Source organism: Paramisgurnus dabryanus, chromosome 2 (genome assembly GCF_030506205.2).
Source record: "Paramisgurnus dabryanus chromosome 2, PD_genome_1.1, whole genome shotgun sequence".
NCBI classification, from domain to species: domain Eukaryota; kingdom Metazoa; phylum Chordata; class Actinopteri; order Cypriniformes; family Cobitidae; genus Paramisgurnus; species Paramisgurnus dabryanus.
Window position 1 is genome coordinate 53487144 of NC_133338.1, and position 22154 is coordinate 53509297.

The following is a 22154-nucleotide window of genomic DNA, read 5'->3' on the forward strand; positions in this document are numbered from 1 at the left end:
AAATGAATGGATGGATTAAAGAAAGAAGGAAAGAAAAAGAGAAAGAAAAAGGATGAAAGAATAGAGAGAGAGAGAGGGAGAGAGAGAGAGCGCAAAAGAATAGATGCATGGTTGGATGAAAGAAAGGGAGAGAGAGAGAGGGATGGATGGATTGATGAAAGAAGGGATGGATGGATGGATGAAAGAAAACATGGATGGATAAATGAAAGAGAGGGCAAGAAAGAATAGATAGATGGATGAGAAAGAAAAAAGAAGAAAGGATGGATGAAAGGATGGATGAAAGAAAGGATGGATGGGTGAAAGAAAGCATGGATGGATAAATGAAAGAGAGGGCAAGAAAGAATGGATAGATGGATGAGAAAGAAAAAAGAAGAAAGGATGGATGGATGGATGGATAAAAGAGATGATGGATAGATGGATGGAAAAATTAGAGAGTGAGAGAGAGAAAAAAGAACTAAATAAATGAATGGATGGATAAAAGAGAAGGAAAGAAAGAAAAAAAGGATGAAAAAGAATGGAATGATGGATGAATGAGAGCGAGAAAGAACAAAAGGATGGATGGATTGATGAAAGGAAGGATGAGGATGTCTGTGTTCAATGCTGCTATGAGACGGGTCAGGGAAGTTTTTCTGTGTTTACAATCCGGGCCGTTACTATGCCGACCCCCCCGTCAGGTCCCGCCCGAGAGCCCTCGCATCCGTCCGGCCCGGGGCTGACGTAGCAGCAGTTCAGGTCTCATCCGTGGCCGACGAGCACTTCAACCCTCGATCAATAGTCCTCATAGAGCTGCTCAATTTCCACCGGGGGAAAGGAGAGGTATTTGATTGCCTCTTCAGCTCAATTCCCTCGTCTCGCTCCAGCTGCGCTTCTGTGTCTTTGACTCCTTTTATTCATTCGCTTATATTTGTTGTCGTTTGTGTACCATGTGAATACTGATTCACTTTTGTTGTGTCTCTTCACACTGCGGTTGTGTAAGTGTGAATCGGTACGGTGACACACCTGAGCAATACCCCTGCTGCCCCTCGGGTGTCATGCATTATAAATCAAAAGACTGTATTTGCATGCATTCTTATTAATAATCAGTCGCGGAAAGGAAAGGAGGGTTCAGATGCTAATGAGCCGTGCTGACTGTGGAGTTTCTATTGTTTGTCTGGACTACAGGCATAAATAAACATCTTATTGTTAATTATTGATCATGGACCCGAGGGCATATAACACTCAGCCAAGACGCCAAGCAGGTGAACCATGCTTTGCTCCGTCCCTTTGCTGTCTATCACAAATTGACGGCCAGATGTTTAGCGATTCATTTTATGCTCATTGAATTTTAACATTACCAGTTTCGTGCTATAACACATCATGCATGCATATCATCTCTCAGCCATTGATTAAACCATATCGGCCGACCACTAAATTAAACCTCTTAAACGCTGATAAAAAGTCTCTCATAAGTGAAGTAACGTAAGTGTTGGCGAATGGACGGACGTTTGGGGTGTTGGTCCGGAGGAGCAGATGCTGGTGCCCGATTCCCCAGGGAGGTGCAGAGATTGAAGGTGTGCTTTGGACAGCACCCAGGGTAATTACACTAATTGACACTTCACCCCGCGCGCGCACACACGCGCTTACCCCGGGGACCAATCAGGAGGCTGCTTTTGAGATCAGGGGCCGGGGCGGACACAGGTGCTGCCTGCAGTTGTGTTACGTGCGTAATTGCAGTGGTGATATTTGTCGTACAGACGCGCATTCTCCGAAGGCCATTAAGTCTACAGGTCCTATTGAGAGCAGCGTTCCTTTGAAACCATCAGGGTCGCTGCGCAATGCTGTCCAACACAAATAATGAGAGGACACGCAGGTCCCCGGGGACCTGTTTATGTGTGTGTTTTATGGTGGAATTGACCGTCTGGCACGTATTTTTTTCATGCATTTTCTTTTATAACCATGCTCGAGTGAGAAATTAAATACAATTATTTGTTATATATACAAAGAAGAGAACTACGCTGATAAAAAATAAAGAGTAACCCAAAAGCATGTCCTCATAGCTTCCATAGCTGACTAGAAGTACCATGGTTTTCTTTTAATACTACTATGTATACACCATGGTACAAGACTAGCAATCAGGAGGTGAACGTTACTAAATATGTCTGGATTTTATTTCACCCTAAAATTAAAGAAAAAACTATCTTGCATGAAAAATAAAGCCATAATTTCCTTAAATTCACTAAAAATCATCTAGACACAAAACACTTGAGAAAGTGTGCTTAATATCATAAATAATGTCACAAACTGTTCAAAATAACATCCTGTATAGCTCAGTGGTAAAGCATTGCGTTAGCAGCGCAAAAGGTCATGGGTTTGAACCCTGGGAACACACATGATATAAAATGTACACCTTGTAATGCATTTTTAGATAAAAGCATCTCCCAAATGCATAAATGTTATCATTATTTTGATTCATGAGTTTTCCTGAGATTAATTCAATGCAATGCTTCAATTTCCTATTAAGTGTCCTATCTAAGGAATACCGGGATGTCCTCCAGTATGTCACAGCAATAGTGAAGCAACATCAGAAAGATTTGATCCCAGGGATGCCACAGCTCAACATGTGTGACCTGGCTGTCATGGTGAGATGATTGTTATACTGTAAAGTATGTGGCACATTTGTGTGTGATGTTTGCATGTTTTTGATGTTTGTGCATTAAACTGCTGTGCAATTACAAATTAGATGCCAGAAATCGTGGTTCACACAAACTCAATGTTATTAAATAATTTAGATAATGTGATAATATTTGTATTTTAATACATTATTTTTTATTTTATTTATTAGTCACTATTGTTCTAGTTGAAAACTGTGTAGTGGTGTTATATAAAATCTAGTGGCACAATAGTGCCATCAAGTGTTCGTTTATAGTAATACAGTAATTCCTTTATTTATTTATTTATTTTAATTTACAGAATTGGAGTCCTCCGGGCTGTGAACAGCTGAATAAATGTCTCAAAGCACCCGAGTCAAAGCCATGGAAGTGTGACTGGCCACATTAATGTATACTTTTAATAATATATAGATATTATATTTTGCATAAAGAAAACAAAGTCTTTGTGACTTTTTTTAAGCATTTTCTCAGGTATGGGTATCTTGCAAAATTAAATTAAATAATAAATATTACATTGCAGTAGTTTGTTGTTTACAGTTTAAAATTACAATGAATTGTGCCTTACAATAAATTATTACCTATTTCTTGCACAATGTAAGCGGAATCATGTGTAAACAAATAAAGTATAAGTAAATTTATAAAAATGGACTGTATTTTTATATCTACTGTAAAACTGATATTAGGATGATTAAAAGAAATTCAGGAATATATCTGTGTGTATTTAAATAAAGACTTTTATCATTGAAGTATTTTTCGTTTCTCAATCCGAAGGCTGCAGCCTCCGGAGGTCGCATATGCAGGCTGCATACGTCATTAAGCTGAGCATGACATTTGCAAGTCATAAGCATATTACAATACTTTACGATTAGCTAATAATATTAGTCAACTTTATAATTGTTAATATTCTGAAATAAGACCGTCTTGATGACGTATGCGGCCTACAAATGCGACCTCCGGAGGCTGCAGCCTTCGGATTGAGAAACGGCCTGTATGTTTTCTGTCGAGTATCACCTTGAAGAAGATAACTCTGTATTAATCGAAATTAAATTGTATTATTAGTCTAATGTATCAAACAGACTAAACAAACAATCATCAATGAGTTTACCTATAAACATTTGTACAAACGCAAGCATATACATACGTCACTCGACGGTGTCACGTGACCAGGAAGCGCGCGCTATGCACGCGGAGCTTTTCCCGTTTTGAAGTCCAAACATCCAGCAGCGTCTAAATGATGGCAGAGAAACGGGATCTGATCCTCCAGTGCATCAGGACTTTTCAAGATTTCCCCACGAAAGGAATTCCGTTCAAGTGAGTGTAATGTAATACATTATTTAACTTAGATTTTGACCAAGTGTTTCATTGAAGCGCAGTGCGTTCGACTTCGTGTAGTGCTGCGCATGCCTTACGTCTGTCATGACATCACGGCACCGCGAGAACGATTGAAAATCATGCTTTCGTACCACTCTCGCTGTGCTGTGATGTAATAAGCCGATACGTCTGCGCAGCGCCGCATATATTAGAGTTGTGAGATACAAGGATAGCGGAACATTCAATGGGACAAATTTGCTACTTTTAGGGGTGGTTTTCCGGACGAGATTAGACTAGTCCTAGACTAAAAAAATTTAAGAGCTGTCCAAACTGAAAACAACTTGCACTGACGTATCTTAAAATACATCAGTATCCTTTGTTTTGCACACAAGTAATGTTTTTAGTAAGGAATGTTTGTTAAAACTAGTTCTATTTCCTAATAGACCCTTTTACAACGCACGTGATCAAATAACGTTAGCCTGCGCGCGCAACTTGTCAACAGTGCTGTTATTCCATTGGTTCTAACGTGTTAGCAACCCAGAAAGTTTATCAAAACGGTTTCCCAGCATCAAAATGTCTGGTTGTTGCGTTTGGTTGCACTTTTACTAATATACGTATATATGTATCCGGCCACTTTATATTTGGCCATCTGCTAACGTCTTCTATCCACTCCACTATAGTACTCGGATCTGTAGCTGTGTTGAAAAAGTTGATAAAGTCAACTTTTTAAAATAACTTTGTCTGTCTGTGTTGCTACACTGCTGATTCTTGCCATACTTCCATTGCCAAGATGTGCGTGCATACGTAGCCACGTCATCATTGTGTTCAAACAGTAAAAGGGTCTATTAAACTAAGGCCTAGTCGTGTTTTAAACTAATCCCTGTTCGGGAAATCCCTTAATGTCCATGGCTTTTTTTGCAGGGATATTTGTCCAATCCTGAAGAATCCCGAGGCTCTGGCAGCAGTGACAGATCTGTTTGAGGAATACGTGAGAAACACACACCCTCACGTGGATCTTATAGTTGGTACAATCTCATTTATTGCACTAATTTCGTGTTTCATTTTGCAGATTAGATTAGTTTTACATGTACAATGGTCAGAGATGCGAAACTTTTGATAGCACTAGGAGTCCTACTGGATATTGGATATCTGTTTTTGGCAGACCCTTTTGTCCAAAGCAAATTACAGTTCATTAAAGGTGCACTGTGTAACTTTTAGAAGGATCTCTTGACAGAAATGCAATATAATCGACATAACTATACTATCAGTGGTGTATAAAGACCTTAAAATGAACTGAAGTTTTATTTGTGGCACCATACTTACTAGTATAACTCCTCATGTAACAGTCTTTAAATAGGGAAAACACGGAAGTGTTTGGTGGCTTCCCTGTTTGGTACCATAGGAATGAATGGGGCTAGGCTAAATGCTAACACATTCACGACACGCTGTACAGTGCACGCATTGAAAAAAGATAGATATGTATTAATTCGTCTAAGTTGGCAAAAGGGTAGACTATTCCTTTAAGCTATATGAACATTAAAGAAAGATTTAATGTACATTCTTACTTATGTGTTGGGTGTATACAAAGATGAAGAGTTTGGTGTATAATTCTTTTTTCCTAGGACTTGATGCTCGAGGATTCCTTTTTGGGCCGCTGTTGGCTCAAAGATTAGGAGTAGGGTTTGCTCTTGTCAGAAAGAAAGGGAAGCTGCCCGGCCCAACTCTATCGGTGTCTTACAGTCTTGAATACGGACAGGTAAAAAAAAAGTACTATTAAATGTCTGCTTTTATTAATATATCCATTCATAGTTTAATTCAGCAGTATTTATTCAGGCCGAGGCGGAGATGCAAGAAGATGCCGTTTCTCCAGGACAGAAGGTCCTGATCATAGATGATTTACTGGCCACAGGGGGTGAGTTCAATACAACTAAAAATGACTTTGGCCCATCTATACATCACTTTATAGTCGTGTCTGAAAATTATTGTATACTTGTTTAGCTTAGTGTTTTTATCATTTCAGGAACGCTGTTTGCAGCATGCGAGTTGGTTAAACGGCAGCGGGCCGAGGTTCTGTCCTGTCTGGTGGTTGTTGAACTGAAATCTCTCAACGGAGCCGACAAACTCAAACCAACTTCAGTGTTTTCTATTGTACAATACTGACAGCACGATACATCTATGATCAGTGTGGTTCTCACATTAGTGTATCATATATTCTTTACCTTCAATAAGCAGTGTATCATATATTCTTTACCAACAATAAATAAGCAGATTTGTAGATTGATTCCTGCACACAGCAATTTGGGGTGCTGTTTGTTTGACCAATGAAGGACATGAGTTTAGGATGTCACGTATGCAATGTTGGCAAGTGACTTTTCTTCAAATGCAGAATTTTAAACCAACATTTCTTGGTTTCAATAATGTAAAGTAAAGCAGGTGATATTTCTGGGAACACATTTTAATATTCCTGTGAGATCACAGTGTACAAAAAACCCATTATGAGCATAAGACTACAGATGCAAAGGTGCTTTTCTGTGTAGAAACTTCATAAGCAAGTTACACCATTGTTTGCATGAACTTATTTTTTGTTTATTGTACATTTCGAAGCATGCTGGTAAACTAGAATACCTTTAAGAACTATGATGCTTAAATTATCATCCATGCCAAATGTGCAAGGTCTTTATAGACCTATCTACATTTAAAGCAGCTGCTACTTTAACAATGGACATCTCAATAAAAATGGAGTAAACACCAAACTTTAAAAACAGTCTCTTAATGAAATGCATAAACTTAATGTGAACATACAAAACTATTCTCAAAAACGAAAAGTTAAAATTCAGGCATAATCCAGGATAAAATATTGCACGTGGTTTATTGGTCTAAATTTGAAAGTCCTCAGAGCCGCTCCTCTTCTCTCATCTTCTGGTTTAATTTATCCAGAACGATGTTTAGATCCGTCGTCTTGTTTAGTTTCAGATATATGTCCTTTCTGATTGGATGAACTGTTAGCCATTCAGGTGTTAACTCGGCCAGCAGACGAAGATGCTTCTCCATTTCATCTAGAATGAGAACGATGTTTAGAAAAACTTCATAACATGCCTTGTTTCAAAGAGACATCGCTTGTAAACTCCTGACAAACTCTCAAAATGGACTAAATCTAGCCAAAATTTGTAAGAGCAGCATCATGTGTATTTTAACAAAAGGCAATCCTATAATGCACTGCAACAATTATATAAATATTGCAAAAACTGATAATTTTACTCAACGTACGATGTTAAGGGTGTGACGATACAGCGATCGAATTTATCGATGGCAAACGTGAAATATTGACACAACGTAATTGTATTTAGATCATTTCATTTACATAATTTCGGTCTATACATTTCCGCCAAAGCGAGCATTTTAGTTTACAAAAAAAATTAATAATAGCTAACAGCTTTCCATTACACTGTAAATTAAAAATGCGCCCCCACGAAACGCTTCAATTTCGCATAAACTATATATCGCAAAAAAAGTTTATATACTCCGGTGAAATGGTTTATCAGGCAATTCCAAAAGGGAATATATAGCAAAAGTGCAATGAAAAGTTTTCGCATTTACAAGTCATTCATTAACTCTTTCACCGCCATTGACGAGATATCTCGTCAATTAAGAGAAAACGCTTTTTTCCGTCTTTCCGCAACTTTTTAAACCCGAAAGTATTGCCCTATGCCAAGCGGCTGCATGTCCGTGTCTGTTTTAAAGATCGCTCTGAATGGGATCTCTATGAAAAGTCCGTCACAAAAATTGGAATTATCTCTGCTTTTTGCTCAATGTGTGGCGTTTTTGCAGAAACCTACCCATATTCAAAAGCTGATTACAAAAGAACCACCGAACGTATGATGAAATGTTTTTTTTTTTTGAAAGCAGAGGGTCTGTTCTTTCATTTGGTATATTGTATGTTTATATATTTAAAGAAGAACATTTTCTGGAAGGCATTAAACTTTGGTGAAAATCATGAAAAACGCTGGCGCTGGCTTGCAACTTTTTTTTAACACGCTGGCGTTGAAAGAGTTAAATATGGCACATTATGTTTGGTTGGAGGACTGTAAAGCAGGGGTGTGGTCGACTTCATGTGACGTCATAGGAACCTTCAAGCACATGATATCAAAATACAGCAAAAATGCTTTGGGAGTCGACTTCTCTGTGCTTTCGAGTCGAACACAACCGGCGCCATAGTTTTTGAAAAGATTTATCACGAGACAACAAAATTCTGTTTTAGTCGCATAACATCGGTTAACAGAATTTTTCTTCAACATTTAAAGTTTGGAAGTTATCTAAATATCGACAAATTGATCGACATTAAAACAGAATCCATCGTATTACAGAAACAATATCATAACGCATCATGGCAAGTGCTATGCATTATCACATCAGTATCGGCAACATTCATATGCCAACTTTTATTAAAACGCTATAATATTTACTGCATCACTACTAACCAGCACTGAGTGGGGAACGGTAGCTGGAGATCATCCGATTACAGGTGAGCTCCATGATAAGGGCCGGTTTCTTCTCTGCTACGAACACATTTCTCAGGATCCTGGCCATCTCCGGTAGTCGTGACATCATGGCCAGACGCTCCTCCTGCTGCGGGTTTCGTGTCATAGCGGCTTGAAGCTTTAGAGCCTCTTTGGCACGAATCTAAGAGGAGAGAGATTTTTTTGATGAAGTTTTGGGACACTGCGTGTAATAACAACAAGTGTAGTGATTTAAATACTCACCCTCTCCAGCAGAGACTGAGAAACTCCTTTGAGGGCACTGGGCGTTTCTGTTGGGGTCACCGCAGGTTTTGCTACAGGCTCGGGCTCCTTTACGCACGCAGTCTCTGCTGTTTTCAATGCCATGTTTGCCAAAGCCTTCTCCATCTAGAACAACCAGAATGCATTTATTGTCCATGTCCAGATTTGATGATACACACAACCCCAATTTTTTCTTCAAGCTGTTTTTATGGCTGGGTTTCACAGTTCGACAGCTTATAAAAACTTATTTCTGGGTTTTTTAGGTTGTTAGGTGTACACCTTGTGTTATTCTGTTATTTGTTATAAGCCAGAAATGACAACAAACAAAGTGAATGGAGAGGGTTTTTAAATTAGAGACAGAGCGCATTTATTCTATGGGGTCCCCACTGCAATTTTAAAGGAAAAAAGGGTTGTACCCATTCTCTTATTGAGTCATGGGTGTGTTTTGGGCGTAATGCGCAATGAACCAATCTCCTATTTCTTTTAAAAGCGCTTGCAGTTGTATCATATTACCAAATAAAAAAATACTGCACCATTGACTTCAAACCAGGTTTAGTTGGTTGCAATAATTTTCAGCTGCCTTAAAATATAGAAGCGCCCGAACACCACCTTTTTTTTTTAAGATCAGCATGCTCATGAACAAACAGATGGACGCAATTGCATTTACCATTTAAACAATGCGGCACTGGACGTAAAAATGATAACTGTGTCAGGGTGAAACTAGCAATAAATTTGCGTTAAGCCTGCCATCACATTTTATATGCACTTTCTCTTGGAATCGAACCAAAGACCTTTGCTAACACAATGCTCTAACAGTTAAGTTACAGAAACCATAATCTAGTTAGGTGTTTACCTTTGGTGTCATGAGAGCTCGTGCTTTATCCAGCACCTCCTGAGCTGTGGTCATCTTGTCAGTTTGGGGAGGCTGTGGCAGGTCACCGGGTTTGATGTTGGGAACCTCATCCACAGCGAATCTCGGATGCCAGCGGGTGAGTTTGTCGTCCGGGATGACGATGGGAGGATTTAATGAAGCCAAGAACACCTGCACCAAACATAATCATACATCAGAACATAAACAAAACCCGTCAGGATATTCACATTCGAGGAAAAACTCAATACACTGCACTAACCTTATGATGTCCTTTCACAATTTCAACCAGGTTTTGGTGAAAAACGTGCCTTCTTTCCAAAATTCGCGATGCGGACAACACTGGTCGTGTACCTTTAAACTCTAGAAAAGAAAATGACCACTTTAAAAAAATACATATATATTAAAAACACACAACACATTGTCGAAGCTATATTCTCAAATGGTTTTCGAACCTTCATCAATGACCGGTTCCACTGTGAGCTGGAAAGCGGATCTCTTCGCAGTGGCACTGAACCCGGGAATGTTTTTCTCCTGGCGGAAAGTGTAAGCAGAAGGGTACACGGCCTTTATCTGTGCCAGGTGGCTTTCTTCAAAACGCCTGTGAAGAATAATTGAGATTAAATTCAACATCGTAAATGTCAAACAAGCAGATGAAATTGACTTCCATATGAAATGGTCTCTTACTTGTGCATCATATCTTGAACCCCCTGCTTAATCTTGGCAAAGGTGGCGGTCTCGGAGCGGTTGAAGAGCATGCCGACTATAGTCTCCAGACTGCGAAACATCTCAGACAAAACTTTGTATTTAAAAGGCAGCGTGAGACCAGGAGGGACATCCTGAGCGAGAGTGTGATACCGCTGATAACCTGGAAGCTTAGCTCTGAAACGAACAAAATACATAAAAAATTTATTAAAGTCACATGGCCACACATAAATGCAACAGGTTCTGTCAAAGCAAGAAAAGTTCACAGAAAAATTTAACTCTGCTAGTAGTTTTTGGATTTCTTAATACAAAGATATTACATATTGTGCCTTTAAATAAATGCATAAAACACATTTGCCAAAATCAACCAAACCCATCATGACTGACCTTCCCTCCTGATCTTCTGGTTGAGCTGAAGTCGCTTTTGGTTCCTCCGCAACTCGTTCGGCTTTCCTCTGCTGAACCTTGGCCGAGATCTCACGAGCGGCATCGAGTCGAGCCTTCAGCTCAGCGAGCGATGACACGGGCGCGGGTGAGGGAGTCGACACGCGCTCAGACTTTTCTTTGAGTTTTTGAAGCTTTGACTTTAACGCCGCCACGTCCTCTCTGCAAAGCGGTTTCTGAAACAGCCAATAAGTTTTATTAATGACATGACCAAAAACTGCAGGAGGTTCAGCACAGGTGCGATTGACCCCCATGCGTTACCTTGCTCCTGGTTGTCCCTTTGGGTTTGTCGTCTTCAGTCGGCTTTTGTACAGGAGAATTATTTGCATTATGGTTAACGGTGTTTTTGGACTCTTTGCTGGTGGTTTGTGATGGAAGCTGTGGAGCGCTGGAGGCCAATGGTTCACAGCTCTACAGTAATAAAAACAGCTCAGGGTTAAACATAACCAACAGAGTCTGAATCTAGCAGTTAATGCTTAACTTACACTCTTGGATTATAAAAAACACAAACTAGATTAAACCATTATAGGATTTGTTTTAACCTAACATAACAAGAGAGGCACATTCCTACCCTCCGTTTACTATGGTTTTACTACAGAATACCGTCGTCGAAAGCCAAAAAAGTGTGGATGGGTCCAAAACATCTACTGGAGTAGATGCCAATTTCTTGTACTTCGTTTACCCTTTATTAAAAAACTGCTTTATAGCCTAAAAAGTTTGTTTACCTCGAAGGAGCGCAGCAGGCGAAAATAGTAAAAACACGGAATGGAATTTAATTTATATTGACTCTAAATGAGCCAAGTGGAATGGATTTGAGAAAGCAGCAGCTAAAAAAAGTCAAGGCTGTATCTAAAACGCGGAACGGAGTTTAATTTATTATGAGTCATTCCTTTAGTGGAATGGATTTGACTGACGGTGCTCTGACAAGTGAACAAACAAATGCGCTAAATTAGAGAAAAAGTGTGTTTTTAACCACAAATATATCATTGTCTCACTACAATAACCTTAGTGTAACCATGCGATTTGTAGTTAAAGTATACTATACTAATACATATGATATCAAATCCCTCAAACAACATACTTGCTTAGCATTTCTTTAGGGTCTTGTTGACACAAAGGTCATATTTACCTGCTCTGTACCGTCGTGTCTCAACAGATCCAGTTTTTTCCTCGCGCTCTTGGTTCCGGTTCGCTCCTCTCGTACCGACTCGTGCTTCTGTCCCGTATGGAGCCGCTGGCGCTTCTTGGCGCTGCTGTGCAGTTCGGTTGTGGACGGGAACACGGCCGCGCACACATCAAACTCCGCAGAGCTTCTTTTAGGAGTGCGGGGACTCGCGGTTAGTTTCGCATCACTCGGGTCTGTCGCCGTATCTGCACTTTCCGATGATAAAGCCTCGTCGATGACTTTGAGAAACTCCTGCTGGACGCATTTCTGCGGCTCCGGTGAGGCGATGGACAGCGTCGCAGTGCGCGAGGAGCGTGTGGCTCTGGATGTCTTCGGTTTGGTGATCGCCGCTGATTGTACGTCGTTGACGGACACTTTTTGTCCCTTGGACCGTAAAGACCGAGCGGCGCCTCCCTTTTTACTTTGTGCAAAATAATCGGTAACCCGCGCTTGAGCCATTTTGCAGCTTAAACGAAAACCAGCCCCACTGTTGTTGTCTCACCGGAACTGACTTTACAGTGTCTTACTTTCGCGCGAAATCAGACCATGTGACTTATGTAGGCGGAACTGAGTTATAACCCCGCCCCCCATTCGCGCTTGTATTTCTACTGATCAAACAAACACCCGATTCGCAGAAATAACTGTCAGTGAAAACTGATAACGTTCAGTAAATCTATAAAAAAAATGTAAATAAGACTTAACATTTTCTGTTTATATATGTATGCATTACCTTTAGCAGTATTTTATTTTTACACTGCAAAAAATAAATTTCTTATGGTATTTTTGTCTTTTTTTCAGTACAAATATCTAACAATTCTTAAATCAAGATGTTTTTTCTTGATGAGCAAAATGACCTAAGAAAATAAGTCTAGTTTTTAGTAAAAAAATCTACAATTTAAGTAAATTTAGTAGATTTTTATCTCACCACATTGGTTTATTATTTGTGCTTGTTTGAAGCACAAATGTACATAAATTGTATATTTTTTGTCTATTTCTTAGGTCTATTTTGTCTATTTCTTAGGTCATTTTGCTTATCAAGAAAAAGCATCTTAATTTAAGAATTTTTAGATATTTGTATTGAAAACAAGACAAAAATACTAAGTAAGAGAGTCATTTTTTGCAGTGTAATGCATGTATTTGTGAAATTATAAATATATCATGTGCTCAAGATCACATTTGGTGTAATATAAGATGCACATTTTGAATTATAAAGTTCAGAATAAATCAGTTATTGTTTATCACTTTAAAACTTTTTGTGTGATTCACTTAACCCCAGTAGTGGTTTCTGCATGTTTGATATATGTCGGAATAAAAAAAGTTTTTTTTGTTTTACATAGATTAATGGCTGTAACACTGTAGGACACTGTTAATTTCAGAATGAGTCAATCAAAGTTAAAACCCATTCATCAACAGCTATAACAACCAGCAAATAGGCTATATGCTGTCAATTACTTTAACACCTCTTTATCAAGTATTGTAACGGGAAAATGTGTTGCACTTATATCAACATTATTGCCTTTTTAGTAAATAAACCACATACACAAACAGGGGCCAGTTTAATGTTTTGTAAATATCATGTTTTGTTTTTCAGTAAACCATATCACTTGTTAAATTGAATTGGATCACCCTGATCCAGATACACACTTTTTCAGATTAGCAAATCTGAATTACTGGTGCCCTTAATGTGTTGATTGTAATAAATATAGTGCCAAATGACTATATTTTTTTTGTTAAAATTAAATGTTTAATATTTTTTCACTGCTGTATGAAGGATTTATAAGGACTTTTATCTTTCTTAATTAACAGGAATGTTTAAATGTTATACATTGAATACTTTATCATCAACTAGATTGAACTAATCAAGAGCAAAATGTAAAAAAAAATGATACATTTATATATATCACATGATAGAAATGTTGTATTGAAGACTAGGTTAATGGGGCAGTTTCCCGGACAGGGTTTAGGTTAATCCTGGACTAGGCTTTAGTTATATTAGGACATTTAAGTGTTTTTTATAAACATAACTTTGTGTGCATCTTGAGACAAAACAATGGCACTGATATATGTTAAGATATATCAGGGCAAGATATTTCTATAAGGCAGTTTCTATGCATTTTAGTCTGGAACTAGGATAAGACCAGCCTTGGAAACTGCCCCAATACGTTTTAGTAAACAAAATGTAGAAGTTTTATTAAATTTTTGTTGCAGAACCTACTTTTTTGGATCAAGCAAATCCTAATCTTACTAAAAAGTTTTGAACAACACAAAGTGAAGATTTGATCCAGATCAAAACCTAGATTGGATTTTCTGATCCAATCCGAATTCAGAATCCATATTTTTTTTTTTGTGAACAACCAGTGCTGAAATTTTAATCTAAATCGATAGCTGAAATGCAAATTGATTACTTTTGAACAACTGGCCCCACACTTCAAGAAAAAAATCTTGTTTTCAGTAAAAATATCAAAAAAATTCTTAAATTAAGATGCTTTTTCTTGATGAGCAAAACGACCCAAGAAAATAAGTCTACTTTTTATACAAAGTGTATCAAATTTAAGTGATTTTGTGCATAAAACAAGCAAAAAAATCTGCCAGTGGGGTAAGCAAAAAAATCTTGAAAATTTTTCTTAAAAACTAAATTCAAGAAAAATTGAAGAAAAATTACTTTACCCCATTGGGAGATTTTTTTGCTTATTTTATGCACAAAATCACTTAAATTAGATATTTTTGGTCTTAAAACTAGACTTATTTTCTTAGGTCGTTTTACTTATCAAGAAAAAGCTTCTTAATTTAAGAATTTTTAGATATTTTTACTGAAAACAAGACAAAAATACCAAGAAAATGTTTTCTTGAAAATCATTTTTTGCAGTGCAGGAGACCCATTGATTTCTTCTCAAAAATATTTAGCCGTAAATTACTTAAAACTACCACCAGAGGGAGCCATATAAAAGGGTAAACGTCAGTCCAAGACATTACTGCAAAATAAACCGACTTATTTGTATGTAATAACAATTTATGTTTAAATAAAAGTTCTACAATAACACATACTGTAAGCCAACGCACTTACATGTCGTAGAATTCATATATAAAATTAGTAAAAAAAAAAAAAAATTGACAAACGATGCATTTTTCCAGCAGGCACATTTTATGCAGGTACCCAAGTGACACTAAAGTCGCTTGCATGTGTCTGCTGCGTGTGGAGTGAAGGGTCTTTCAAAGTCCCGTTAACAGCGCGGGAAGCATTACAAAGACTGTGTAGTTGAGACAACACGCATATAGGGTTAAGTTTTTATTAAGCGATCGAAACACAAGCTGTCATTTCAGAGATCAAATTCGTGCGCGAGGTAGTCCTGTCACTGTCTGACAGAAAACACAGGCCTAGAAAAAAATCCGTTTCGTTTGGAGGTAAAACTGAGGTAAAACTTTGGCTACACAGGCAGTGCAATATTTCTCAGTTGAAAGTGACGTTAGCAGTGTTGGCAGAGAAGTTCATGTGTGCCGTCAGAGTGGGAGTTACTTTCAGCTAACTGTTGGACTGACTGCACGCGCAAACACACAAAACTCTCCTCATGTCTTCTGGGACAACGTGTTACACTTCGTGGACTTAATATACTTGATATACTCAATCGGAGCGCATTATTTGCCAGCTCACGGACTTTGAAATTCCTTAAGACCAGAAGCGAGCGCGAAGTCGGGTGATTCACATTTTCCACGAAGATGTTACAATGAATAATCGACTTTCCTGAAGCAGCGGCTCAAGTTTTTCCTCACGAAACAACCGCGATTTTACTGTTAGTTTAACAACGCTTTAATGAAACGATCGATACGTTTTTGTTTTAAATAATGTTAACGTTGTAATCTAATCATTCAGCACAGCTCTTTTAACGTTTAAAGAATAGTAAATGGAAAATAAAGGTGAATTGCTTTTTTTTGTAGTTTTTATGACATTATTTTGTCATAAAAAGTTGTGAGAGATGGTCGTGTTGTGGATTTGTCTCGTGAGGGGAATGTGACTGGACGCGCGACTCTGATGGAGCTCCGGGTGTTGTGCGCGCTCCTGTACTGCTGTCTGCTGCCCGTCTCTCTGCTAGCAGGTAACACTTTCACACATCTCCAATATTTTACATTTAGGCATTTGGCAGACGCTTTTATCTTCAGCATGAAGTAAACATTGAAGAGATTCATCTTATGGAGGCATTCGTATATAAGTTACAATACAATGTGTATATTCAGTATTTATGTTTATGACGTAGGGCTTGTTATTTAAAGGGGACATATCATCTAAATCTGACTTTTTCAATGTATAAGTGCTATAATTGGGTCCCCAGTGGGTCAACCTAGAAAATGTGAATAAGAATAACCCAGGAACTTAGTTTTGGTAAACCATTCTCTGCAAACATGCAGAATTGACATTTTGGCTCCCCTTGTGATGTCAGAAGGGGAGCTTACAGTGAATGAGTGATGGCAGCTCGTCTAGACATTACATGAACTAAACTGAATGAGCATATTTTCCTGAAAATAAATTAAGTATATATTTAAAATGCAATTTACTATTTATTTGGTCACTTTTTAACTTTTTTGTGTACTTCACCCTAGTAGTGACTGAGATTTGATTTCGCAATTCTTAAAAAGTTGTAAACTCCATGTATGACCAGGAATAGGACAAGGATTTTGTTGTTTTAGATGCCATAAAGGCAGTAGGACACTGCTTGCCATGTCATGAAGTTTAGTATATGACTCTTGAGGCTCAGCTGTAGTAATGTTTGGGAATGAGAGATTGCAGGAATGCGTTCAACTGAGACTGCAGTCAGTAAGCTTACCTCATACATCAGGTGTTTGTTTAACAGACACGCCCGACCAGCGCACTTCCTCTGGGACTAAACTTAGGAGAGGATGCATGATGCATTTCTGCACTGTATTCTGTTTCAGACCTGTTCTGTCTTCTCCCACTCTTCTTTTCGCATGCATCATTTCCTTTCATTCCTCCGAGTCTAAATGTCTTTGTGTTCCTTAAACCTAACCTCCCGTGCAGTCTAATTATGGGCTTTGAACGCTTGAAATGGTCCATGTGTTGTCATTTTAACTTTAGGTTAACATAATCCTGTTCCGCGGCTCATGCCGTCTGTACTTTAGATTGAGTTAGGTTGCTGTAGGCCCAGGTGATTTCATCTTGGTCTTCATTTTTGTCCACCATTCTTTCCATTCTTTAAATTATACACATTCTCAAGAAATTGTTTTCTGATTGTCAAAGTTTAAGGCCATGTTTTTCTCATAAAATGAGCAATTCTGGCATTATGGATGGGACATATTAAGTCAGAAATTAAAATATAATTTCTCAGAGAATGCATTTATCACCAATATATAGAAAAATCTGTTTTTTTTATTTTCCTAAACCCCTGATGATATCAGTCTAGATACTCATGTTTTCTATATTACATAAAGGAAACATTGGGGTGGTTTCCCGGACAGGGATTAGACTAGTCCTAGACTAAAATAAAAGTAAGACCTGTCCAAACTGAAAACAACTGACATATCTTAAAATACAATAATTCTAAATAATTTTATTTATATAGCGCTTTTCACAATTGTTAATTGTTTCAAAGCAGCTTTATGTGAAAAGATGTAGGGGAAAACATAAAAAAATCGATAGATAATATAAGAAACAGAAAACAGCGGGTAATAATAATCCGTACAAGTGAGAGTAGTAATAATGTAACGTATACAGGAAAGTGCTAAGTTAAGCCAATGTTGGCTGACTCTCCATGGGATGAAAAACCCCCTAGGAGAAGAACCCTGTGGGAAGTCTCCTATAAGGAGAAAAACCCTTGAGAGAGATACATATATATTAATATATATATAAACACGAAAGGGATATGAAACAGGTAGGCGGATTAAACTGGTTTAGCCGGTGGTCGTTGGTCAGTCATCGGCTGGGCATCACGGTGAAGGACAGCCAGTAGATCAGTTGTGTGATGACCTTCACAGCATTGGGAACTGGGTCTGTTTGTCCTCGGGGTTGAGGAGGAGACAGGCAGAGAAAAAAAGAATCCTATAGCGTAGGGGCCGTTCACATGTAATGCAAGTGTCATACAGTATTTTGGTTTAAAATCCACTCGGTTCCAGACAGGCTAACTATTGCGGCATAAGTATATTACCCAGATTAGTTATCTGAATGCTTTGTTAAAGAAGAATGTCTTAAATTTAGACTTAAAGTGATCGTCTTTTTTTACACACCAGTAATACACACCAGTAAGGTTTTTAGTAAGGCATTTTGGTTCAAACTAGATATATTTCCTAATTTACCTAAAGCCTAGACCTGGCTTAAGATAACGCCTGTCCAGGAAACAACCTAATAGAGTACTTTGTGCAGCCCTATTTATTTGCATTGATGCATAATACAGGGATGGTTAGATAAAGGTTCATGGATGGATGAATATATTAACAATATCCACCTTTAGTATATAGACAGAATTTTATTAAATTATTTGTTTAAACTAAATTTTTTAGCAGGTGTTTCAACAAACCCTCTGTTTGTTAAAATGAACCCCACCTATAGGGTAAGTTGTAACGTTTGCACTCGTGTCAATTTAACTGTAATTGTTTGATAACGGTAGGTCCCACAAACAAACTTTAAATCGTTATTTGTAGTAATGCACCGATGTATCGGCCGCCGATATTTATCGGCCGATTTTTGATGAATTTGAAACCATCGGCATATCGGCAAAAGCACGAGACAGGCCGATACCGATTGTTTATTAACTAACTGCATAAAGAAATCCATTTTATGTAAAAAAAAAAATGAGTTAATGTTGTTAATAAAATAAATGCTGAATAGCAAAAACCACCTTTTAAGGTTGTCATGCTGTCTTATTATATTTGTTTTAGCTTAATTTGTGCCTCTTTTATTATGTTGGTCAGTTAAATGTTAATTAGATCCAATCCATGTTCAGTAAAAATAATTTGATGCAGAAATAAACTAGCTTATAGACCAGCTGTATAGGATTGTATACAAGTGTTTAATATCGGTATCGGCCAGAAGTTGTCTGTTTAAATCGGTATCGGTATCGGCCCAAAAAAATCCTATCGGTGCATCCCTAGTTATTTGTAGCAGAGATTTATAAAAATAAAAACATTATTTTTTTAATGGTAAGGTTTGCATGGAATGGTAAGGCATCACATAAATGAAAAATGAATAGCGTACACTGCTGCTGAATGAGACTGAGATTTCCCAACTAGACATTGCGTGACATTTCTAAGACTGTACAAGAAAACACGTTAATATTTATAGAGGCAGTTTATAACTGATTGTCACAGACAGCTGACTGTAACACTGTAGCAGCTCTTTAGATAACTTAAACACCGCAGAAAACGATACCACCATGTCCTGTACTGACCCATGGTCACAAAGTGATGCTAACTCATCTTCAAAATGATACATTGTTTCTCCTATTGTTCAAAATGGTCTTAACCTGGGGTTTAAAATGTATTATGCTAGATTGAAGTGTAACATAAAAAAGCCTTTTACTAAGTTCATTCTCTGTTTACAATAGCCACTTTTTCCAAATACAGCATTTCCTTTTTTACACTGAGTGGAACGCCCATAGGAATATTGGCAGAAATCCTGCCATGTTTCATATATAAAACTCTCCTGCGCAGGTAAACATTAGCCGGCAGTGCTAGCAGTTGATGTGATATTTGTTGAACGTGTGGTTTCTCGAGTCATGTGGGACCCTTGTGGCACACAGGAAGAATCGAGTCTGCAGCGTGCGCCTCGGGTTCTCCTCAATCTCACGCATGCGGTCAGCCAGATTTGCTCAAGTTCTTCACGTGGTTTTCAGTTGCAACAGTGCAACATTTCTTACTAACAAAGAGTTAACCTAAATTGATTGATTTCTTTTGTCTAAATAGCTCAGTGCATTGCATAGACTTCAGTAGAACTGTGAAGTTGGGCAACCATGTAATATTGGTTTGTTAGCAGCTCCCACTAACCAACTTGCTGTCACCGTACATTGTACTCGTGGGAGGACAGCGTGCCTGTAATTGTCTTGAGGCTGAAAGTGTGCATCACTGAAATAACTAAACATCTCAATTTGGACTTTAAACACTCACTTAAGGAATTTGGAGTATTTTAGAGCAACGTCTGAAGGAGAAAAAAATTCACTCTGAACCAAAAACATTTACTTAAAGGGGACATGTCATTAAAATCTGACTTTTTCCATGTTTAAGTGCTATAAATGGGTCCCCAGTGTTTGTATCAACTTAGAAAATTTGAAAAAGAACAACCCAGTAACAGTTTTGGTAAACCATTCATTGTAAGCATGTGAAAATAGGTCATTGAAAATTGGCTCCCCTTGTGATGTCACAAGGGGATCTTATTATAATAATACTGCCCCTTAATCTTCACTATCCAACCACGACAGAAAAAATATATAATAATTGAAAGCACAATTGTGTTTTAATTTTAACAAACCCCCATTATGGTGATCAGTGTTTGACTTTCATGAGCTCATTTGCATATAAAAGGACACACCTAAAAAAAGCACATTTTTAATCACACCTACAATTGTGACAATTTTAACATGTTATAATAAATTATCTATATGGTATTTTGAGCTTAAACTTTTGCGCTCTGGGGACACCAAAGATTTATTTCACACCCTAAAAAAGTCTTGTGAAATTTCCCTTTAAAGGCGATATGGTATGAACAGGGACACAGGAACCAAAACATGTGAGAATCATGATTTATGATGTGCTACTTATGTTTGTTTGCTTGTCTTGTAAACAGACTTTCAAGAACGGTGTTGGATGGTAGCATAGTAGGCGTAAAATGTTTTTCATTTGTCAAATTCATACCTGCTGGGTTTAATTAGTTGACGGGCTAACCACAAAATATGCAGTCTCTGTAATTGCTTCGCTTGTGTGCACACGCCCCAATTTTTATATTGTGTCGTGTGTTACACAAGTTCAGTTTAGTTCACTTTTCCTAAACCATGCTAAGTGCTCCTCACCGCTGTCAGTGTATGAGCGCAAAGACAAACTGACGTCTGTACAGAGCTCAGCAGCTTTGTGGTTCGTCCTCTTTAACAATTCATAGTATGGCATATTCGCGTAGCTCCATGGGAAATCATTGTACAGTTCTGTAGTCTGTAATAAAAGGCCTGGTTGTGACCAGAACAGAACAAATAGTCTTTCTTGATATACCTAACCTAAGTAATGCAATGTGACTGTGCAATTATTCTTGTCATAACATGTATTGCGTTTTGTATTTGGTCTTAACAGTTGCCTAGCAGAATACACAATGTATTGGTGTATGACTTATTTCAGGGTGATACAACTGACAATTTTCGATTTTATTTTTCACCCAAAACCAATATGTGACCATGGACCACAAAACCAGTCAGAAGTCATCTGAAGGTGTTAATTCAAATATTGAGAAGTCCTTAGCAACACATATTACTAATGATAATTTTTTTATACATTTACGGTAGAAAATGTACAAAATATCTTCATGGTACATGATCGTTAGGTAATATCCTAATGTTTTTGGCAAACAAATGATAATTTTGACTGCTACAATGTATTGTTTACTATTGCTACTAGGGATTAGGCATGGGCCGATTACCGGCTTCAAGGTATACCGAGGTTTTAAACAGTCAAGGTTTCAAAACCACTGAAATATTCTGTGATACCGTCTCCAAGGTATGAGCTGTGTTTATACAAAATTCATTAAATCATTAAGTCATGTGATTGATTTGATGTTAACATTTAATATACATTACAAAAATATTATATATTTTTTGAAAGCATATTATAATTTAAAGGCTTTATTTTTACCTGGCATTTAAAAAATAACACATTTTAGTGTTGCAATGGCAAAACCGTAACACCGTGAAACCGTGGTATTTTTGCTAAAGGTTATCATACCGCCAGAATCTTATACCGGCCCATGCCTACTAGGGATGTAACGGTATTATAAATTTCGTGGTATTGCGGTAGAAGATTTTCCCGGTACCACCGTGGTCACATGATCGGTAAAACGTAAGGTCTTCCGGGCAACACGTGTAGTTTTTTTCCGGTCAAGTAAAGCGAGAGGAGGGACGCAGGAACTACAATTCCCATAATCCCATGCGTGCTACTCTGACGCCTCTCTACAAGTGGAGCGGCAATGGCGGAAGCAAAAGAAACACGGATTTTAAATCTGATGTGTCGAAAAAGTTCGCGTTCGCTGTGACAAGAAA

The 22154-nt window shown here is 37.9% G+C and overlaps 4 protein-coding genes across 5 annotated transcripts in view; 3 read left to right on the forward strand and 1 right to left on the reverse strand.

Moving 5' to 3' along the window:
- Positions 1-3293, forward strand: part of galns (galactosamine (N-acetyl)-6-sulfatase) — a 36254-nt gene extending 32961 nt beyond the window's left edge. Inside the window, exons 13-14 of the mRNA XM_065261710.1 lie at positions 2501-2618; positions 2950-3293. Of these exons, the coding sequence (XP_065117782.1) occupies positions 2501-2618; positions 2950-3036 (205 nt within the window). The 3' untranslated portion in view covers positions 3037-3293. The remainder of the gene's footprint in view (positions 1-2500; positions 2619-2949) is intronic.
- A 512-nt stretch (positions 3294-3805) lies between these two features.
- On the forward strand, positions 3806-6712 carry aprt (adenine phosphoribosyltransferase). The gene is made up of 5 exons (XM_065261715.2): positions 3806-3959; positions 4881-4984; positions 5582-5715; positions 5793-5871; positions 5980-6712. Exons 1-5 carry the CDS (start codon positions 3880-3882, stop codon positions 6117-6119), a joined length of 537 nt encoding a protein of 178 aa, XP_065117787.1. The 5' UTR covers positions 3806-3879; the 3' UTR covers positions 6120-6712.
- Positions 6713-6837: 125 nt separating this feature from the next.
- Positions 6838-12452, reverse strand: cdt1 (chromatin licensing and DNA replication factor 1). The gene is made up of 10 exons (XM_065261713.1): positions 11884-12452; positions 11016-11165; positions 10698-10930; positions 10293-10487; positions 10061-10206; positions 9868-9968; positions 9591-9779; positions 8720-8863; positions 8438-8639; positions 6838-7015 (listed from the first exon to the last, which is right to left on the reverse strand). Exons 1-10 carry the CDS (start codon positions 12376-12378, stop codon positions 6852-6854), a joined length of 2019 nt encoding a protein of 672 aa, XP_065117785.1. The 5' UTR covers positions 12379-12452; the 3' UTR covers positions 6838-6851.
- A 2841-nt stretch (positions 12453-15293) lies between these two features.
- piezo1 (piezo type mechanosensitive ion channel component 1 (Er blood group)) overlaps positions 15294-22154 on the forward strand; it is a 115709-nt gene continuing 108848 nt past the window's right edge. For both annotated transcript variants that reach the window (XM_065261722.2, XM_065261723.2), the window contains exon 1: positions 15294-16010. In XM_065261722.2, the coding sequence (XP_065117794.1) occupies positions 15947-16010 (64 nt within the window). In that variant the 5' untranslated portion in view covers positions 15294-15946. The remainder of the gene's footprint in view (positions 16011-22154) is intronic.